The sequence below is a fragment of the Gallinula chloropus genome, assembly GCF_964237585.1.
Source record: "Gallinula chloropus genome assembly, chromosome: 3".
NCBI lineage: Eukaryota > Metazoa > Chordata > Aves > Gruiformes > Rallidae > Gallinula > Gallinula chloropus.
The window spans coordinates 25,405,740-25,427,743 of record NC_140087.1 but is presented as its reverse complement, the minus strand read 5'-3'; the positions used below and the strand labels follow the sequence as shown (position 1 = coordinate 25,427,743).

The 22,004-nt window shown below is 36.2% G+C and overlaps 1 protein-coding gene across 2 annotated transcripts in view; it reads left to right on the top strand.

Annotated features, from left to right (window-relative positions):
- REPS1 (RALBP1 associated Eps domain containing 1) overlaps positions 1-22,004 on the top strand; it is a gene marked incomplete at both ends in the record, with an annotated part of 62,566 nt that overhangs the window by 29,579 nt on the left and 10,983 nt on the right. Inside the window, 7 exons of one of the 2 annotated variants that reach the window (XM_084262262.1) lie at positions 1,502-1,655; positions 8,032-8,159; positions 8,648-8,810; positions 9,120-9,183; positions 10,064-10,218; positions 14,767-14,888; positions 19,489-19,569. In XM_084262262.1, coding sequence (XP_084118388.1) covers positions 1,502-1,655; positions 8,032-8,159; positions 8,648-8,810; positions 9,120-9,183; positions 10,064-10,218; positions 14,767-14,888; positions 19,489-19,569 — 867 coding nt within the window. The remainder of the gene's footprint in view (positions 1-1,501; positions 1,656-8,031; positions 8,160-8,647; positions 8,811-9,119; positions 9,184-10,063; positions 10,219-14,766; positions 14,889-19,488; positions 19,570-22,004) is intronic. The other variant, XM_084262263.1, reaches the window with a different exon arrangement.

Genomic DNA, 22,004 nt, shown 5'->3' with positions numbered 1-22,004 from the left:
CAGTGTGCAAAACTTTGTGCAATCAACTAGTCACTGATTTAAAAGTTGAAGATAATTACTACGGTTCCCAGCCACTCTGTAACACTTTTTACCAGCATATATAGGCACTATTTAAATACTTTGGGAAGTCTTGCAGTCTAGGAACTTATTTAAAGAAATCTGAATCAGTGGTCAGAACTTTAAGAAAACATTTCAGTTGCAGAATCAATCAGGCTGATCCTGGATGCCAGGAATTAAGAAAATCAGAGGGTGGTGAAGAAAGTGAAGGTTTACATCAATGCATTAGAAAGCAGCCAGCTATTATGTCCCTTGAGTTTTTTTATTTTAGGATACATGTAGTTTTAGTATGTACCTTACTTGGAAAAAAGCATGTTTATGGTACTTTCTTGTTGTCTTTTGGCCTTTGTAGATGTAATATTCATTAATAAGCATAATGACATTTGAATATTTGCCAGAGTAAAACAGTTCACCTTTGGGAACTGCAAGGAAGCCTGCAGTCATTGTGACTGTTAGTACTTGATAGTATATGAACAGTGGTTAATAGAGAGTACCAAACTTTAGGGTTTTGTCTACTGCTGATACAGATTTTGAGATTTTTAGGTTTGTTTTTACTTTTCAGGAAACTTCCAAGATTTGCTTTCTTGTTTTACTTATTTTCATTGATACAGTTCAGTTTGAATTGGGACATCTGGCAAACGCGGTTTTCAAATGATCTAGATATAGGGAGGAAATTACTTTCTACTGTATAAATACTTTGCACAACATGAATGATTTTTCCTTGGTATTTTATTTGAAATGGAATAATCTGGTAAACTGAATGTCTTAGGAGATAGGTTAAAACTGGCCATTTGATTCTCTGTTTTCCTACCTGTTCAGGGAGAATACAGTACGAGATGGGACTAGAGAGAAGCTTGAGCCTTAACAGCAGGGCAAAGCTACCTTGTAATGTGTACAGTAGAGAAGTATATCCTAGATGGCATCATTCTTTGGAAAAATTACATCTCTGTTTTTGCAAACTAAAAAAAAAATCATCACCTGCCAAGTAATTTTTTTCAATGTGTAATTCTGGTTTGTTTCTTAAATGAAAGTAACTGTGAATCATTTGATAAAAAATAGGTAAGATAAGTTATACAGTAAGTAATCTCTTTTTTTTTTTTTTTTTTTGAGACCTGGGTTCAAATGTAACTTTTATCACAAGTGAAACTGAGTTTTATAATCTAGTTTCCTTTGTAGCTAAGTCATTCAACTTGGCATTGCTGTTGTCTTAGGAAAACCAAGTTAAAAATATATTAGATAATGATGTTTGAAGTGAGCATGTCTAGTGCCAGTCATGTTGTACCTGACTTCTCCTGTTCCATCATTTTAAGTACTAAAATTTTCATTCTCTAGAATGAGACTTTAACTTTGGTCATGGTTGTTCCTAGAACTAATGGTTTTAGATAGGCTTTTATGTATTTAGTTATTTAGTAAAAAAACTTAAAAGGTTCCTTTGTTTTATTAGGAGTCCACATCTCCAGTTGTTTCACCACAGCAATCCCCACCAACCTCTCCACATACATGGAGGAAGCACAACCGCCATCCCAGCGGAGGGAATAATGAACGACCTCTTGCTGGACCTGGGCCTTTTTGGGCTCCATTTAGTGAAGCACAACCAGGTATAAATGTCTTCTGTTATGCATCAGCTGTAACCCAAAGTTGTGGAATTCTTTAATCAGTATATTAAGTGAGTTTAGGGCAGTTTCTCTTTGTATTTTCCAATCCTGGAAACTTTCTTTTAGATTCAGATGTTCATGTTGATGACAGCACTGTGGAAACTGTGGTCTTGCACATGGCAGATCCATTTCTTAGCGTGGTATGGGAAATGCTTAGTGTTATGGAGGGAAGAAAAGAGTGTGAAAGTTTCACAGTGTAAAGTTCTCTGATATGAAACTAACAACCTATTGAAATTATACAGGAACTGTCAGTATACCCCAAAACCTGTGGAGCTCAAGGGAAAGCAGCAGATAATGTATCATTTGTTTGAATTATGTTTCTGGTAGACTAGATGAATTATCAGAACAACTAAATCAGTCAACTTTTTTCTGCCTTTCGTTAAAGTTTCTGTAAACATATTGGAAGCTACTGTATCTGCTGTCTGCCAACATAGAGCCACCTGTTTCAGTACAGCTTTTCACCCTTCATTGTTCTTCATGTAATGTGAAGACCGCCCCCCCCCCCCCCCCCCCGTTGTATTGCTGTGCTTAGATTTAAAAAACTTCCCCCCTTAATATCTCATACTTCATAAAGTTCTGTTTTATGATATCTGATAGACTTAATTTGGGAAGAGCGGGGCAATTTTAAGTCAGGTTCTGTATTTTAATGGTAATGTTAAACATCACGTTGTGTTTTGTAAGCAAAAATTGTGTAGTTTCAGATTCAACTGTGGTGGGTTTATTTCTTTTGTGATGCTCCAAAATTGATCTGTTACCTTTCAATTTATTGTCATTCTGTAGCTTTAAGCATCCCTGGAGGACCAGGCATTCTGTTGTTACAGTTGGTTGAATAAGGAAATATAATTTAGAAGTGAAATGGGTCATTTGCAGAGGTTTATGCCAGTGTTCTTTCCGAATGTTGTTTGCTACTAAGTGCCAGTCAATTCAAATTTTTAAAAAAAGGTATTAGTGTGTTTACTGCATATATAATCACTTCTGAAGGTTCAGTCCAGGCAGTGAATTTCTTGACTTTTTTCTTGTGTAATTCAGTTGACTTGTTTTTCTTGCAAGCTGAAATTCAAGCTTGTTTAGTAGCAGATTTCTAACTTGTGAAGTTTTTCTAACTTATGAAGTCAAGGACTCCAAGAAAGTATGCAAACTATTCCTACTCTTGAAGAGTTCAACATTGTCCTCTCTTAAAATAAAGTTGTAATACCGTGTTTATATTTCAGTTTGACAGTGCTTTCCCTGTGATGGCTGATGGATAAATTTAGTAGTCTGAAAATATTTCTGAACTAGCTCAATATAAGTTGATTTTATATTCCCTGCTGAAACACATTTATAGTGTGTTTGAAGTAATTTGGAGGCAATGTTATAGAAGGTTTGTCTCTTTTGACAGTGCTAAGGATAGAGTAGATCTTCATTTGTTAGTTCAACAAAAATTGTCATCCTGATTCACTGCGGTGAATCGCTGTGGGTTATTATTTTGTACTGCAGATGATTAATTGTTTCTTTGAATTTCAACTGTTGTTCATCATTCTTTTTCCTTCTCTTAAGCTGACTTTTTAAGGAGACTATTCCATAGAAAAATTACCTTCTGCTGATGTTTAGGTAGAACCAGATAGACTTAAAATCAGTGCTGCAAGCTCATCTTGATTCCAATTCAAGATGTTTTTGGGAAATCAGGCAAGTTGTAAGTACATGATACTAATTCTGCAGGATTTAAAGGTGGGCTATGCATCATTTCACTTGTGATCCAAGAAAAGTTAGAACCCAGGTCTCTGCTTGTATTTCTCATTAGCTTCAAACAGTGTTTTACATGATGGGATTTTCAACTGAAAGCACAGAACCTCAAATGTGAAAATGTTTCTTATGTGTTTAGTAAGAAACAGCATGGTGCCTGAAGCTGGAAGGATAAAAGGAAAACATTTTGGGTTTTTGTTTGGCGAAAGGTGTGTTTAGACAGGAAGATTCTGACTCAGGCATAGTAAAGACGCTCCACTGCATCACCATACTCCCACTGTGATCAAAATCAAATCGGGCTGTATAATGATTATTAGATAATGACTGAGTTGTTTTTAAAAACTTACACCTCTTCTTATATCAGAAGTCTTAAGCATAACTTAAAGCTGTAGTTCTCAATTTCTTGAAGGAAACCTGTTCTCATCTCAGGTGAGCAAAAGAGTTTAGATGTTACAGATTTTTTGCCATGGTGTTGTCTGGTAGTTCGGGTAGGGTAGTGCTAGTGATGCTTCATAAGTAGCTGCAATCTGAGATGCTGTCATGACTGGGTCAGTGTGCTTACACATAGGAAATCAGAAAACCACAGGTTGTTACCATCTTTCTTCAAGCTTTTCTATAACGAGAGCCCCAAAGGATGGATGTGTGTGAATGGCATGATAAAGTAATTGAAGTAATTTTACTTTCATATCAGGAATTAAAAGTTTAATACCATACATTGATCACCTGTATAAAATGAAGTTTATAGCTAGTTCCAGTCTCATCCTTAAATGTCAGAGTCAATTCTATTAGAATCTGAGTCTCTCAGGTCTTCCAGATACGTTTGATTTAAGATAAAGCGGTTGAAAAATCTTGGGTTTATGTCTCAGTTCTGGCTTGCATCTTTGATCTGGATTGGTCTTCATAGAATAATACAGTGGGTGACTGAACTCCCTGCAGGAAACAGAATTCTATATGAGATAAGAACCTCCTGTTACTATGGTTACAAGAGAGAAAAAAGGTACACGCTTTTACCTTTTCAGCTCGTGTTGCACTACAGCTTCAGCTGCTAGGGGGATGCTGACTGCAACAAACTTGGGAGAAAGAACCCCTTCTCCACTTCAAATGATAGTTGAATGGCATTGCAGAATAGGGGATAGAAATTATTTTTCTTACCTTGTAGTCTGTTTGGACAGGAGGCAAAGTAGAACTTTTATGTTGCTAGTATCCAAATGAAGATTTCAAACTAGTAAAAGAAAGAATCTGATTTCTTCTGTTCAGTCATAGGATTTCTCTTCGCTTTCTTTGGCATTACATCAAAGTACTTTTTTGATGTCTGAATATACATGAGAACTCACAGCCCTAAGCCACACTTCTTTCTTTTCCTCATTGGGAGGGATTTTGCTACAATTCATGAAATGAAGAACCAGAAAACTTCATGGACAGAACTAGAACATATCTACTGTACTAATAGTTCATTTGCATCTTTAAAATCCTAAGATACTTACTATGCTTGCAAGGGTCTGAATAATCCTTTGTCTCCTAGTTACTGCTTCAGTAACTGTTGATAATTGTTCTTGTTACAAGTTAAAGATTATTCTTTCCTGGATATGATTATTAGGGTGGGAAGATCTTTGCAGCATTTTATTTTACTGCCAAAAATTGTACTCACCTTCTGGTTTTGTTTCATTGCAAATAGGCAGTAAGCCAAGCTCTTGCTAGTTTACAGAGTTACTTGAAAGTTTAGTTCTCTGTAAGTAAAGCCACATTTGTATAGTTAAGGAAAAGTACAAGCTGTGCAGTTGCTATCTAGATAGACCATTTCCTACGTTTATCTTTCTAGCTTAAAGTGAGTGGTTAACTTTTTCTCCCATAGGAAATTAGGTCATTGTCCACAAGTTATTGATGTGTTTGTAAGGTACCTTAGATATAAGGATATGAGAAAGAAATTTTTTATGATGAAAGTGGTGAGGAACTACAAAACTAGATGGGGAACACTGAGGTAGAAGGGAAGATGGAAGAAAACTGAGTCACGGAGAAGGCTTGGAACAATCAGTATATCTTCATCTCATAATTTGTAACCTAATGAAGAAATAGCCTTCAGTGGTCTCTGCATTTTCATCACTGAGAACACCATTAACAGCATTTTGAAAGGAGAGTAGGCCTAAGACCAGTTATCAGTAGCTGGTGAAGTCTAATGCATTGCGTTTAGCATGAAGACATAACAAAATCCTTTGGCTGCTCTAAATCCTTCTTCTCTAGCTTGAATGTCATAGAATGATTTAGATTGGAAGGGAGCTCAAAGCTAGTTCCAACCCACCTGCCATGGGCCAGCGTGCCCAAAGCCCTGTCCAACCTGGCCTTGAACACGGCCAAGGAGGGGGCAGCTGGGCAATCTGTTCCAGTGCCTTGCAACTTTCAAAACAGGGGCAAGAATTTAATACCTCATGTAAATCTCCCCTCCTTCAGCTTAAACCCATCACCCCTTGTCCTATCATCACATGCCCTTGTATAGACACTCCATCTCCAGCTTTCCTGTAGTCCCCCTCCTAGTACTAGAAGGCTGTTATAAGGTCTCCCTGGAACCTTCTCTTCTACAGACTGAAAAAGCCCAACTCTCTCTGCCTGTCTTCATAGGAGAGGTGCTCAGCCCTCTGATCATCTTTATGGTCTTCCTCTGGACTTGCCTTAACAGCTCTGTGTCTTTTTTTTGTTGTGGCCTCCAGAGCTTGATGCAGAACTCCAGGTGAGGTCTCATGGAGTAGAGGAACGGAGTCCTCTCCCTTGACCTGCTGATCACACTTCTTTTGATGCAGCCCAGGACACAGTTAGTTTTCTGGGCTACAGGTGTGCACTTCCAGGTCGTGTTGAGCTTTTCATAAACCAGCACCCTGAAATCCTTCTCAAAGCTGCTGTTGATCCATTCTCTGCACAGCCTGTAGTTGTGCTTGGGATTGCACTGACCCATGTGCAAGGCCTTGCACTTACTTGGCTTTGTTGAACTTAATGAGGTTGGCACAGGCCCATCTCTCCAGCCTGTCAAGGTCCCTCTGGATGGCACCCCTTCCTTCCAGGGTTTCAGCTGCACCACACGGTTTGATGTCATTGGCAGACTTGCTGAGGTTGCACCTAATGTGTGTAAGAGAAAAGCAAAGAGAAATGAGTTCTAAGCTTTTCTGTCATTGCTTTATCTTAGGAAAAGGATCATTTATGGAATAAAAGAGTAATTGCACACTGCCAGATTTTAAATAGAAATTTTGGATGCTAACAACTGTCGCTTTAGATGTCAGCCTCACTGATGCTCAGATTTCCTTCACTGTTTACTGCAGATTGTGTATTAGTAGTGTCCTGGGCTTCCAAGAACCTGAAATTGCTGATATTTGTCAGCTTCATAAATAGATTACCTATGGAAAATAGATCTCTCATAGCAATATTTTTAGTCAGCATCTAGACAATAATTGTTGGGGTTTATTGCTTCAATTTAGATCTTGGTGGCAGATTTAAAATGATGAAATTAACATCATGTTTTTTGTTTGTGGGTTCTGTGGAAGGCTTACAGAAAATCACAAGAAATTGACCTTTTTTTTTTAAAGGAAATCTGCTTCTACATAGGAGGCAGAAATTCCTGTCTAAGTATTACTTAACATATTTCAAGAGAAAGTGTTTAGTTGTTCAGGAAGAGTAGATTAAAGTAATAAATTTCACAAATACCCTTTAGATTTAAGGAGTTCAGCATTTCTCTTAGGAGTCAAGGAGTAGACTGGAGTCCTGGGATTCTTCTAGAATCTTGATGGTTTGTTCTTGATGGTGTGTTTTCCATCTAAGCTCCTTGAATTTTTAATTTGCAGCTGCAATTTAAGAGAATTTTGAAAGTGCACAGAGCAGTGGGTGGCCAAATCTTCCTATAGTTGCTTCATCATTATTTTAATATTAAGACATTGAACATCAGCAGCACTCCAGAACTAGATTATAATAAAGCACTGGGTGAATCTCAATTATTGTGTTCCAGATAGTTAATATACAGCAGATGTCAGCACTCTGTATGGATGCCTTTTATTATTTGTGGCCTGTTTTTAAGCAACTGACTGAAGTTAGCATAGAAATACTTTAAAAATTCTGTGCCAAGAAGTCTGATTCTTAAGAGGAATTTCCAAGGCTTTTTTTTTGAATTGTAAAATAAAACCCAAAGAAGAAAAAGAGGTATTAATAATGGTAATAAAGTTACATGCTAATATCACGTGCCGCTTTTAAATAGCTGTTTGTCCATACAACTGTTGCTCACTTCAATTAAGTGAAAATGTGCAGTATTAATTAACCCAATTTAAATTTTACATAGTTTGCAATAAACTAGTTCCTCGCTTGTGTCTTTTCAGTACAGAGTTAAGCTGACCTAACGTAAAACTCTACAGGAGTGAATTGTCAGGAGGTGAACTTTGTCACCTTGATGCAGTTTGGGTTTTGTTTTCTTCGCTGTTCTGCAGGTGTATATCTCCTTGACAGAAGCATGTGTTTCAGGATTTTTTAGGGTTGTTTTTTTTTTTTTTACTGCCTTTCATATCCATAGTCCTTACTCAGTTTTCAGGGTTGCCTTTTGAAAAGGAAATGTTTCTTCTACTTTCAGGCTCATCTACTTCTAGTGATCCCATATGGTCTGGCCATTCACCACCACCCCATCAAGAAAATTGGGTCAGTTTTGCAGATACCCCACCAACCAGTGCTCTTTTAGCCATGCATCCTGCTTCTGTCCAGGTGTGACACTTTATTGGTATTTGATTTGCTTCATTCAGATTGATGTTGCAATCCTTTTTTTTTCCCTTCTTTGTTTTATAATTTTCATTGCAGATGTTGACTGTGTATCTGTGCTGTAGTTTGTTCAGTGATGTTTACCCAACAGATACTTGTTTCATTGAGTTGGCTTCATTTGGAATGATTAACTGGAAGCTACTAACTAAAAAAAATGTCAACAATTGTGACTTTAAAACCTTTTGTGTTTAGCTTTTTTTGCAGATGTGCCATACTTTTTTTTTCTGCTTACATACCTGCAGTCATTCCTATCCATGTCTATCAATGCACAAAAATAACCTGTCATTATCCTGTAGATCTAATCGGCAGATAGGTCTGAAGTTTTTAAACTACTGCAAGATTTATCTATGCTTTATTTTTTTGAAGGCAATAAGTTTAAAAATTCATAGAAACATTTTAGGTAGATAATACTGAGGAAAAATATTTCATTTCAGGACCAGACAACAGTACGAACTGTAGCATCAGCTACAACAACAAATGAAATTCGTAGACAATCAAGTAGTTACGATGACCCCTGGAAAATAACTGATGAACAAAGGCAGTATTATGTTAATCAGTTTAAAACCATTCAACCTGATCTAAATGGATTTATACCAGGTAAGTTACTCTTCAAAAAATACAATTGTGAGTGCAGCAGTTCTGTTACAAAGACATTGTTGTGTGCTTAGGTTTTCATACCATTTTGAAGAAAGTGGTGCATTTTATTGTAAACTCAAGTGTAACTTAAGAAAGGACTTGAGGATAATTTGCTTCTTTCTTTCCTTCAACCCTAGCAATTAGTACCATTTTTCCCCAAACCTTTGCTAAGTAGCTCGTCTCCTCTATCATGACTCCTTCTGATGTCATAACGTCTTCTGATGATTTAACTTGCTTTAAATACTAAGAGTGGTTGTTGTAATTTTTCAGGATCTGCAGCTAAAGAATTTTTCACTAAGTCAAAACTACCCATTCTTGAACTATCTCATATTTGGTAAGTTCTGTTTTTTGTAAGTAATTTTCTGTTACCTATGTGTCTTCAGTCAGGATGTTTATTTGGACAGATGACAGCTACCTGGTAGTCATCTTATAGTCTACATATTAGAAGGTGTTTAATGGAATTTTACTAGTACTCTAGTATGTAAAGTCCTACTCATGTTTATGCCAGTATTACCTTAATAGGTTTTAATGGGTCTAGGATGGTGCTATTTACAAGGCATTTTGAGCATTTGAAGAAATTTCAAGCACTTCAGAGTAAGAAGTAATTTATTTGAGGTTTTTATGGTAAAAGATGCATTTACACTTAAATAATCCCTTATCTATATTCAAGTCTGTTTAAATGAAATGTACTTGTGCTAGTATTTTGAAATGCACTTAATGGCACTAGATGACAAATTTAACTTTGACTCTGGTAAACGCTTGTATTTCATTGTACTCTGGAATTTGTACTGCATTATTGCATGCTATCATTAAATGCCTTATCTTGGCAGTTTTGATCCTTCTTTCAGTGTAATGATTTCTAATTCAGGAATTTTCCCATTTAAAATCAAGCATGTTGTCTCAGCGCTATCATTTCTTTAGTATGCCTTGCAAAAATCTGAGGCCAATAATACTTTGTAGTACTATCTTAAATAAGTTAAGAACCTAGCAAGACAGAAGTGTATTTAAATGATCTTTAAGCTCTAAGAAATGTTATTAACGAAGGCTCATCTTCTTTGAAGAGTGAAGCATGTAACGCTAATATGAAGTGTACAATAGGGGAGAATGAACTATAAACTACATTCTTTAATCTTCCAAGTAGCACAACAGAAGTATGTCTTTTAGAAATAAAATAATCTTAAGAAATTATATTTATACTAAGTTTTCCCTTTTAGGGAACTGTCAGATTTTGATAAAGATGGTGCACTGACATTGGATGAGTTCTGTGCTGCATTTCATCTGGTAGTTGCTAGGAAGAATGGGTATGATTTGCCAGAAAAGTTACCTGAAAGTTTAATGCCCAAACTCATTGATTTGGAGGACTCCACGGGTAAGGCATGCTTCAGCACACTTTTCACTCTGTTCAAATGATGGTGTAGTTATTAACAGTGTATCAGCTGGTATTTCTAGGTTTGTATGAGCATAATGCCTTAGTCGGTAGGCAGTAAAGCAGTGGGCAGTGCGCAGAGCTAAGCTGAGTATGTCTGTATTTCTGTACTGGGGTGTGTTATTTAGGAACAGTATGCATATTGGCGGTTACATTTAGCAATACTGCCTGTGTCCTTTAAAGCTTAAGGAAAAGAAAATTGTCACAGTATGGATTTCATTCATGATCAGCTTCCAAATTCCCAATCCAGCCATACTTCAAACTTGCTTTTAAATGAACATGCTTTCACTTCACCCTCACTTCTGAAAATAAGGAATGAATTTCTAAGTTTAAGGTCCTTAGGAAGTATTTCCAGATTCATTGCTAGAGGTAGGTCTGTGTAGTTTGAAAGCACAGGATCAGTAGCACTGAATTTCTTTCCTTTTTTTTTTTTAAATTCTACTCCTGAGTTGACAAGAGGATCTGTCCTCCATTGCTTTGACATCTAAGTCTTCCTGTGCATAGTCCTTTACCTTTGGATGCTCCCAGATATACTATTGAATGTATGAGTTCTGCCTGTCAATATATGCCAAAAACTCAGTCCCATAACTGAAAAGCAAATGTAAAAGTGGTGTTTAAAAACAGGGTGTTTGTGGCCATCTTCCTTTTCTATTTTAAAACGGATAAATGAAACTCAATATTTTAAAACTGCTTGAGATTACTTTTTAACAAGCAGTCTTTGCTTGGAAAATCAAGTTGTCCTGAGGGTGCACAGGCACTATGATTTCCTAGAACTGTGTTTCTTTTTGCTAAACACTTCAAAGGGGGTCTCTTCATACTGCGTTTGTAAGACATTAGACTTTAATCTTGACAGTTACTGAAAACTTCTTAAACTAGATCCTGTAGCTCTTACCATCACTGCTTTAATAAATAAACCATTTTTTCTCGGACTAGCTTGGCTCCTCAGAGAACCTTTCCAACAGCAGTCAGCTGCAACTGAAGTGTTTTCAGTATGAGTAAGCGTTTTGCTACAATTAAGACATTCGTAAGATCTACACACTTGCCTAGCAAGTGTGTAAAACCTTCCTGTTCTATTTCTGTTAAGGTGATGGGCAGGAAAAATCTTGATAGGAAGTGGATTAACATTTATTTTTATAAACCATGGTGTTTTTAATAAAAACTACTACTGTGCCTGTACCTGACCTCCTCCTGCTTTTATTAGTAGTAGATTTCAAGGCTTTTATCATTTAACTGAAGTTGTCTGGAAACTTTGTAAATTAGACATTAAACCGAAGTGTGTTGTGGGTATGTTTATTGTTCTTATTTTACAGGCAACTTGGTTAATATAAAACTTTGACTTGGTTTCATGAGTTACAAGGTGGTTTTTAAATTTGAGGCAAAATCACTTTTAAAATTAGAAAAAAAAGACTAAAATATGGTTTTCCCTCTGGAAGCGAAGTTACCCTGTTGCAGTGAACGTTCAAGGGTTACTATGCTATGTAAGCTGGGCTTAAAAAAGAAAAGAAAGATCAGTTAAGTTTTTCTGTATTTTTTTCTTTTTACTTCCCATAAAAGCTGTATCTTGATAAAACTTGCTTATCATAAATAGAAACTGTAAAGTGTGGTTACTGGAGTGTCTTTGAGTGCACTTTTTTCATGGGATACAACTTTCTCAAAGAAACTGAGTGAAGCCTGTGTGTGAATAACACACTTTCAAACTGTTCAAGAAGTTAAATTCCTTGAGTGTCTTTTCAAACCAATGTGCAAGATGTTAACACTTTTGAAAAAGGTTTACTGGTGCCCTTTTGTTAGAAACTTTCCCCTTGATCGTCCATGCTTCTGCTCTGTGCTTGAAACTTGCTGTCTTTTTCCATTTTGACTTTTGAACTTGTGACCAACAGAAAGAAAAGCAAGAGAGGGCTCCCTGCGCCCTGTGTCTATTCAGACAGAGGGAGGGAAGAACTCTTGCCATCTCCTCTGGCAGCATCTCCCACATCAGCCCCTGGGAATCTGTTAATGACCAACTGCTGGTGTTTCCAAACCCACTAACGCCTCAGTCTTGTCTTGCATCTGGTTTCCATGACCAGGGATATATGTTTCTCTCACATGGCATAGACCTGTTGTATAATAAAGTATTTATATAGTTGGTATTTTTTCTATTATAGTGCAACACCTCTCCAGAATTTAACCAGAAAAAAAATGTTAAATGAGGTGCTAATATCTTTCTGCTAACGAGGACGAACAATGATGAGTAATGTGGTAATGCTACAGTATCCTTGAATGTTTTTAGTATTTTGAATTGGATTGTGTACTTCAAATAATTAGTGTGAAAATGGGAGCATGAAGTCAGGCAGTTGTACAGATATTTCTCTGAGTCCTTACACATTTATTTTCTTAATTGAATACTATTGATAGCATCTGCATCTGCATCTGTCTAGGCAAAATTTATGATGTGCAGCTGAAATAGTACTAATCCCACTTCTTGGTCTGTAAATAAATGTATTTTCCTTCAAACTAAATTTTATCTTACTTAGTAAAAGCTACCCTTAAAAAAACCTAAACTCAAGTTTTGCTTTTCTGTAAATTTGTTTTTTGTTTGGGCTCTGTGGAAGTGCCATTTCTTCATAAGAAAAGAATTGTCCATGCTTTTTGTCGTACGAAACTTAATTAACCCCTTGAAGATTTCTATAGGTGTCTCGTGTGTTTCATGTCGATGCACAGCATTTGTAGCCTTATCTTTTGACCTTGTGCTTAACACTAGCAGTTAGTTCAGTTATCTAGTGCACTGCTAAAACAAGAATTATGAGTGGATTTTTAAACTCACCTTTTTTATTCATATTACGCTTCAGAGCAATTAATATGCAATATGAATTCCCAAAACATTACCACTGACATCTGTTGAACTTGCTATATTATTTTGTGTGCAGTGACTACTTGGTGATATCATTGCACCTGTAAATATCAGCTTGATGTAGCTGGGCTTTTCTATTGCCAGCTGCTTTTTGCCTGAAGCAGGTATTACATGCAGTTTCTTGTCAAACTGTTTTCCCTGAAAGACGTTAGTACAAGATGCTAGGTTCTGGGCACAATTCTTGGAGCACTGAGTCTCAGGCTATTTACAAGGAGTTTCTAAGACCTTTTTTCTTGTCAGTCACACCTCAGTCACCCCTGGCTTCGAGATGGGACAATTAATTTCTGGACTACAGTGTTTTGGCTATTCTTATTAAGCTGTGCCTTTTGCTGTCCCCAGCTGCACTCTGTAATATATTAATGCGCTGGTGGTGGTTTTCAGAGGTGTGGTGGTTCGTCGTTGATTATTCAAGTCTTTCTAGTTCAATTTGACATTGGATTTGTTATGAGATTCTTCTGAACGGAAGACAGCAGGCAGTATATTGAGCTGTAGTAGCAGGAGCCTGAAATCAGTCCTTTTTGTAAACTAATCAATTTGTGGTACAGTGTTTCTCACACACATGTGGCAGTTGTCTTCAATCACATATCTATCAAACCGTCCTTTTAAATGGAAATTTAATTAAGTCATCTTTCCTCTTGTGCAATATTTAGTCTTGTTCAGATTTTTAAATTTGTTTGGACAACAAACATCCTGTTAGTATGTCTAGCTACTTAGCAGTCACTGTTCAACTGTTTCTGTCACTTAGATTATACAACTGTAATCTCAATTTGAGGCTTTCAATGTATTGCCTTAGCTTGTACTGTGATATCTTACCACAATAGAAGACACTGTAATGAGGATTTTGCTGTGTTTGGCAGAATGCTTAATCTGCACTTTGGAATTACTTTGCCCAATTCTCTTATAGTTCAAACAGATTAAAACCAAAAATAATCAGTGGACTGCATCATCAACATTTCTGTAACTGTGAAGGAGTGTTTCTTGAAGGGACTGTGCTTGCTGAAAGCTCAGAGAAAACTGAAATAACACTGTACAGTTGCAGTGTAACAGCTGCCAGACTTGTTCAATTTGCAAAATGTAGTGAATGGAAACATCTTTGGAGGAGGCTTAAAACTTAAAATATTCCTTGGGGAGTAATCTAAAGAATTGTTTTTCTTCATCTCTGTTTTCATTTTTTTTGGTTTGCATTTGCACTGATACACTGGTTTTGCTTTGATCTTTCATATAAGGAAGTATTTTATTCTGTTAAGATAAACTTCTTGTGCTGGATTTGTTGTAATAAACATTAAAGGGAAGTTATTTTCTCACAATATAAAAAGAATTATATTTACTTCTACATGTAATCGAAGTCTAAAGATACTTTAAAAGCCAAAGTATAGGGAGATAGTACAGCACAGAGTATAAGGAAGATCCTCAAAATAAGAGTAGCACCTGATGAATAGTGTATGTGACTTGAGTGGGGCTTTTTCCTGCTGCTGAATATTTATTTGGAAAATATTAAATCAAGGGGTACTTTGGACTTCCCACGAGATGTCATTAGCTCTTCTGAGAACAAACTGCATGTCGTTAATGATTTTGATTTATAGTGATTCCTGTCATTTCAGAAGTTGGGGAGCAGACTGGTGAGGTAGGTTACTCCAGCTCTCCAGCAGAAGCACCTCCAAGCAAGTCTCCATCAATGCCATCCCTAAACCAGACCTGGCCAGAATTGAATCAGAGCAGTGAGGTTAGCACTTTTATTTAAGCATTATTTCATTGCCAGTCAATAACTGAATTGTCTCTGCATCTGTCTCATCCATCTTAAGTGGATTGTTGCTCACAAATTGTGAAAAAGTTTGCAGGACAGTAGACACAGGGAGGTTCTACACATGTTAAATTATGAAAAAAGGTAATGTTTTCATTCTGTTTTCTGTCTTGTTCTGAGATGAGCTGCTGTTTGATATGTTGCCAATAATGGTAATTAAGCTTTATATTAATCACAGAACCATCTCCTAGCATTTATTGAGAAAGGGTTTTTTCATGTAGGGTGGGTTTTAGATTGCAGCTACTTGTGACCTCCAAAGGGCTATTAATAGCCAGCACTCTTGCAAAACTTCTGAAGTTTCTGACAGATCTGGACATTGAGACTTATTTCTGAAGGTGATTTTACCCTGAAATATAAAATATCTCACCATTAATGTAGAGAAGTCATAGCTCTGGATTTGTTTCAGGTGCAAAGACTCAAAGTCAACCATAGGTTAAATTTATTTAAACTTTCATATTATGCTGTTATCTTAATTGTTTATAAACATTCTTTATTTTTTACCATACATATTTACTGTTTAAGGAGTCTTGTGAAGTAAAACTGTATTTTGTCAGAATTGGAAACTGAAGTTACCAAACAGGAATTTTTATTTTTTCCCCTCTCAAATGTTCATTGCTTAAAAAGCCTGTAAGAGTTTGATTCTCAGAGGTTTTTTGTTGTTGGTCTCTCTTAAAGTTTTTCCTTTTAACTTAGAATTAACCAAATTTTTGTTTTAAGAGCTACCTCAGATACTCAAATGAATTCTTGAATGCAGTCATACTGCAAAGATTGATACAGGTTTATTTTTCATTATAAGGGGAAAAAGAAAGGAAAAAATGAAATTATTTTTGGACAACTCTAATATTTTGAGACTTTCAGGAAGAATCTAAAATTTGTAAGGTAACTCAGCGACTGAAAGAGCTATTTCACCTGCTTTTATTGAAAGAGCTTTTTGTGGCTTGCTTTCTTCATTAGGCCTCAAGTGAATAGAAGATGGATAGTAAAAGATTTAGACAAACCACGGGAGAGTCAGTATGAAACAGCAAATAAGCAATTTAAAAAAATGCTTATTTATAAACAATTTTTAGGGTTAAAGTTAGGAGCAGAAGAAATTTTCTTCCTTTCTCAGGGGGAAGGGTTTTATCAAGTCTTCTTTCCTGCTAAGGGCAAATGCTAGCTTCACAGTGATGTCCTTATCAGATAAATAATGTAGGAAATGATTTAGTGGTTCTTAGGTGTTCTATTTGTCACAGTGGCCCTTAAACTGCTGGTAGGAAGACATGTTTCAGGAGGGTGTTGAGCAGATACTCAGCTGTTGCAAAAACAGTGTAGCTGTCTGCAGCTGTATAGCAATTGGCATTGATACATTCCCTCATGCATACTCTTAAGATGTAAGAAGCTCATAATTCAGTAAACTGCATCGTAATTGGAACAGATTCCTTGAGTGTCCAATGCAACATAAACCAACTGAAGAGGATAATTGCAGTAGTGGAACAAAGTTAATGACAGTTCTGTCAGCCACAATCTTGTCTTACAAAACTGACTTTGTTCAAGTAATGTGGTGGTTTTCTTCTGAAAAATTTACTAAAGCTTTAGTAGGTTTGGAAAAGTTCTTACACTAAATGTACTACCAAATACTAACTATACTAAAATAAGAGTTACACATTTATTAAATATTAAGATTTTTTTTGTTGTTCTAACTCAAAGGAATTTCTGGGTTTTCAGCTGTGTTGCTGTGCATGCTTCTTGCTCCTCAGCAGTTTCTTTTCAGCATGAGTCAGGTCAAAGTTTTCAAGGTTTTAATGCTGTGAAAAAATTTCTGGTATTACTGCAGGGACCAATCTACTTGTTTCCTTTTTGAACCTCTTATAACTGTCATCAACAAATGAATTGCTTGAAATAGCATCTTTGGATCATCTCCCTCTCCAGGCAGTTTCATCCCTGTTAGTTTCAAAACTGCTGATTACTCTTTTCTTTCTAGCTTAGTTAATTTCTAGACTCCAGTTGCCAGGCTCAGTTACTCTAAGTTCACAAGTGTGGACCAAGGAATTGATCTCAAACTTCAGAATAAAGACTACCACGACAACCCACCTAACTCTGGATACTACATGCTTATATTCTCATCTCTTCACTCATCACTTCTTTCTCACTTCAGATATCTTTTCCATCCAGTCTCAAGGTTCAGCACTAAGTTCTGAGACCTTAAAAAAAAAAGAGAAGCCTTTTAAATTTTTATTCAATCGGTCTAGTGTCATATGATCTTATATTAACTTTGACACAGATATGGAGATTTGCTTTTGAGTTCACAACTGTTACACCTTGTTTCAAGTGTCTTGGTGTTCTTTTAATAATGGTTCAGGTTGTTGTGAATTTTAATTTATAGTAATTAAACTTTTGAAAGATGTTTTGAAGCCTTTAGCAAGTCTAAAAGGCAAGTGTTTTAGTTTCAGCTAGTAGGAGTTTTATCCTAGCAAATCAATTGTATTAGCAGTACTTGTTAAACTTTGCACAGTTTGAGATGCAGTTCAGTAGAACCTTAATACACGTAGCTTTCTATCAACTAGGGAATTGGCAGTAACAAGCTGCTTGTATTATTTCAGCATGGAGCACAAATAGCATATTCCCCAGAGCAGTCAGGAGGTGTTGGTGTTCACTCGTTTGTGCCCAGCTAGGGAGCCTGAGGGCAACTATAATAAATGCCCAGCAGTTTGGGTTCAGAGGAGTAGAAAAAGAGGTAAATTCAGGATCTGTCCCAAAAAAATAATATTTCAGCACTGATCTTAACTGTTAACTATAGCATAGATGCTGGAAGTTTTGAAAAATTAAGATAATGTTTCTGTAAGGTGTGGTCTGTTTGCCAGTCTCAGCGGTAACTTTGAAGCCACTAGCCAAGTCAGGTTTTAGAGGGTAGTGGTAGGCCTAAAATATTAATGCATGTTCCATGAGAATGAGCAGCTGTGTAAATGCAAGAGGCCAAATCAGGGGAAAGGCTGGCAGAACTTGGCCATTAAGATACTGACTTGGTAAAAAATGGCCCAGTCAACAGGTTTGTATAGCTCCAAACTGCTTGTAATGCTACCTGTTCGTGCAGGGGTGGAGTGAATCAGGTGAGCTGCTTGATACAGGGAATGGGACAGGGCAATTAGGAAGGGAAACCTTTCATCCTTACCAAAATGGTTTTGTTAGATTCTGTCTGTGAAGGGAGTAGTTTTGTGGTTTTAAAAACTACCAGGAAAAAACTCATCCCCAAAAACATAGGAACAGTATTCCCTAACCTTTACCTTAATTTAAAATTTGAAATGAGAAGATAAGGCTCTGTCTCTACAAGCAGTGGCACCATGCAAAAAGGCAATTAAATTTGGTTAATCTTTTTCTTAATTTAATTGTATCTGACTGAAAACAGTTATTTAGGAGTTTCCATGGAAAGTTATTTCTGAAATAACTGGTTTAGACTAGGTTCATATACAGGCCATTTGCCTTATAGCTCAGTGTAGAGGAGCACATGAGATTAGCTTGACTAATACCATGTAGTTTGTCCTGTGTCTTCTGGAATTTGTCCTGTATCCTCTGGAATCATTTATGTTGATTTGCCTGTAGAGATGAGGAGAGAACATTGATTTTTTTTTTTTTTTCTTCACAACTATATTAACTTTTTTGTCAAATTTTACAAGCACTAAAATTTTCGTATTTATAATCTTTGTTCTAGTGTTTGAAACTTGGTTAATATTTACTTGTTACTTTACCAAAATACAACAAGTTTAGCATTCCTTTTGTGATTTGTAATCTGGTTTCTGGATCACAGGCTAATTTTATATACTGTGTCAATCCAGTTGTGGCTGTAGTCTGCCTTACTTAGCATGAGGACTCTTGAGAACCATATATCAATACAGCATGCCTTTATCTTTATAAATTGTTCAGAGATTGACTTATTTGATTTTAGCAATCAACAATATGTTTGAATTTAATTCTTTGTGTCATTGATTTAGATTTGTAAAAATACTCCTATAGCATAGAATCTCTTCTCAGGGGTTGCACTGGCAAGCTGCACTAATACAATTTGGAGTACAGTGTTCATTTGTCTGGGATTTTGTAAGCAAATCAGCATTAAGAAAATCTGTGAACCTGGGCTGCTACAAAGCTGAGGGACCTTCCTGTGGATTTCATAGTTGCAAATACATGCAACACGTGGCACTGATTTTATCTTTACAGTATTTGAATGGCTTAACCAGTTTTCTTACTTGTATGATTTTCATTGGCAAACGTGAACTCTGAAGGTACTTCTGTGTTGACCGTGCACCTGTACCTGCATTATGGAGTGCAAGTGTAAAAATTAATATTGGCAGATAACAAATTTGATATCTCACAATCTCAGACTGAAGTAGGAATACTTAATGTACTATTAGTGTACTTCCCAAGTCCGGTACTGTCCAGTGCAAATGTAGTACTTCCCAGTGCAACCTCCGAACTACTGTGCTAAATCTCCTCAGTGATCTTTTACTCTCATCTTTCTCATCATGCTGACTTCTCTCCTCTGTCTGTTCAGCAGTGGGAGACATTTAGCGAACGCTCTTCAAGCTCACAAACTCTGACCCAATTTGATTCTAACATTGCACCAGCTGATCCTGTAAGTCAATCACTTAGCTTGCTTGTTTGAAATTAATTTTATTAACACTGAATTTCCATTCATTGTATTTAGCAGTTATGCATGATTCCATGGACTGCTTTTGGGGGAATGGTGGCAGGCTTCTTATAGTCCAAAAATAAGCAAAAATATTAAATTCTCTTGTACTAATGTTTAATATCTGAGTGCAAAGAATCATTCTCTTTCTCCCTCTCTTGATTTTGGTGTAATACAACATTGTTGTCAAAACCTTTATTACACAAAGTATTTAAACAGGAATTTTTTTTTGAGGATACATCCATGTCCACACAAGGGCCACTCCCAGTGATAAATGAGTCTCAGTTTAGATTTTTGTCTTCAGTGGGTTTTTGTTGTCTTTTCAAGTTGCAGAGCTTGATCTTCAGCTTACACAGTTTTAGGATTTGGCAATACCAAGTTCACTGGTGAAAAAGCTACTGCATTTTAATGAGTGTGGTATTTCATACTCCTAATGTTTTCACCAAGTTACTTATTAATAAGGCTGTTTAGTGTTTCTGCAGCTAAACCTGTGCTGTTCTAGTGCTTTATCCAGTAAGGAGTGATGTGAAGGTTTATGTAGTTAAGTATCTTGCCAAGTTTGGGAGACAGAAATTCACCGGTGTGTTTCAGGTTCTGCTGGTTTTAAACGTCACAGCATGTGACATTGAAGCAGTTCTGAACTGCATTAAAATTAAGAGCTACCTCAGATACTCAAATTAATTCCTGGGTGTTTAGCTGCTGCTTTCATCCTGCTTTTCTTACAGATTTAATTACCACTGTTAGTGTCCACTTGAATGACCATTTCATGTCCATTTAATTACATAACAAAATAAAGTAGATGCACGTAACAAGCGTTTAACTTTTAATATTAAACAGGTCAGTTCTGAAAAGTTATAATATATAAATATGCATATATTTGAAACACATCTAGTGCTCTAGTCCTTTTCCATTTACAATAATTTTTGTTTAAATATACTGTATTTTTATGTCTTAATGATTAAACATGAAGTAAATGAGTTATAGTTGCTTCTTACTGTTTATAATTGCTTGATAGTAAAGAAGTATTTCTGTCTTGTTTCCCCAATAAGATAGTAATTTATTTTTACACATAATTAATAATGACAGAAATTAAAGTTTGAATTTTTTCCCATATGCTAATAACCTAAAAGATAGAACAGTGATGATACATGGAAAACTCATATGTAGCCATACATTTGTTTGTGAGGGTATAAACGGAAGCTCAGTAGAAATACAGGGAGGTCACACTGAGTTGTTTTCTTACAATGCCTATAGTTGAGAGAAAATTTAAAGACTGGTGAGCGTCTTTGATGCTTTGCTAAGGTAACAGACTTTGGGAAAATTTACTTCAGAGTCTTTGTTTTCATATGAAAAAATAAGAACAAATGACAACAAACTTTCAGTAGTGGTGTGCAGTCTCAACAGTGATGCATAGGACTGAGTTATTGGCCAACTGTTTTCCCAAAGAGAGAATCAGCTTTCTCAAGCAGTTTTTAATAACTAGAGGAAGTTCTTATACCAGTTTGTTTGTTTTTTTTTTTTTTAAAGCATCTGCTTTGAAGGTAAAAGATAAGTGGAAAGAGTAAATCTGTATGTCAATTCACTGGTATGGTAACATAATTTATCTATTGTAGGTGATAGTTGATGGGATTTTTTGTGTAAAATTGGATTAATGATCTGAATTAATATGGTATATAGAAATCCATGTAACCCTGAGATACAATTTTTTGAGTAACTGCAGGTTTGATTACAGCAAAGGACTGAAGTAGCTGTAGCATGAGTGATTGTTGCATGATAATCCCAGCTTGGTGCAACAAGAGTGTTTAAGCTGTGACTAAAAAGTGATTTTAAAAGTTAACAACTGCAATAAGAGTAGTGTGAGTCAGTTTAAACACTCTTAGAAAATATCAATGTAAATGTATTATGCTTGGAAAAATTGATCTCCTTGAGCAGTCAGACGAGATTAACTTTCTGATACTAGGGTAGTTTTGAAATTTCCTGTTATTTCTAGGGACAGAATATACTCAGGGATATTTTTTTGGTGCTGTTGTTTTCCCACCCATTCATATATTCTGAATACAGAAGTCAGTAAAAAACCAAACCAGTAGCAGCTGCATCCATATTTGTAGGTTACTTGTAAACAAATATAAAAGTACTGGAGGCTGAGTGTAGATAGCTTAAGAAAATCTCAAACCAGATGGAAAGGGCTGTCGCTGAAGCACATTAATATGGAGTCCTTTGTCTGAACTACAAAGAAAATGCCGAAATGTAAGGTCAGTGCCTATGTAGAGATACAGTCTATAGGGTTTATTATCCTAAAGTTTAGAAGATTTTACTGTTCTAAAGACTCATGAAATTGTGTCTTTAACTTCTATGAAGTACCTGTTTTATAGAGAATTACT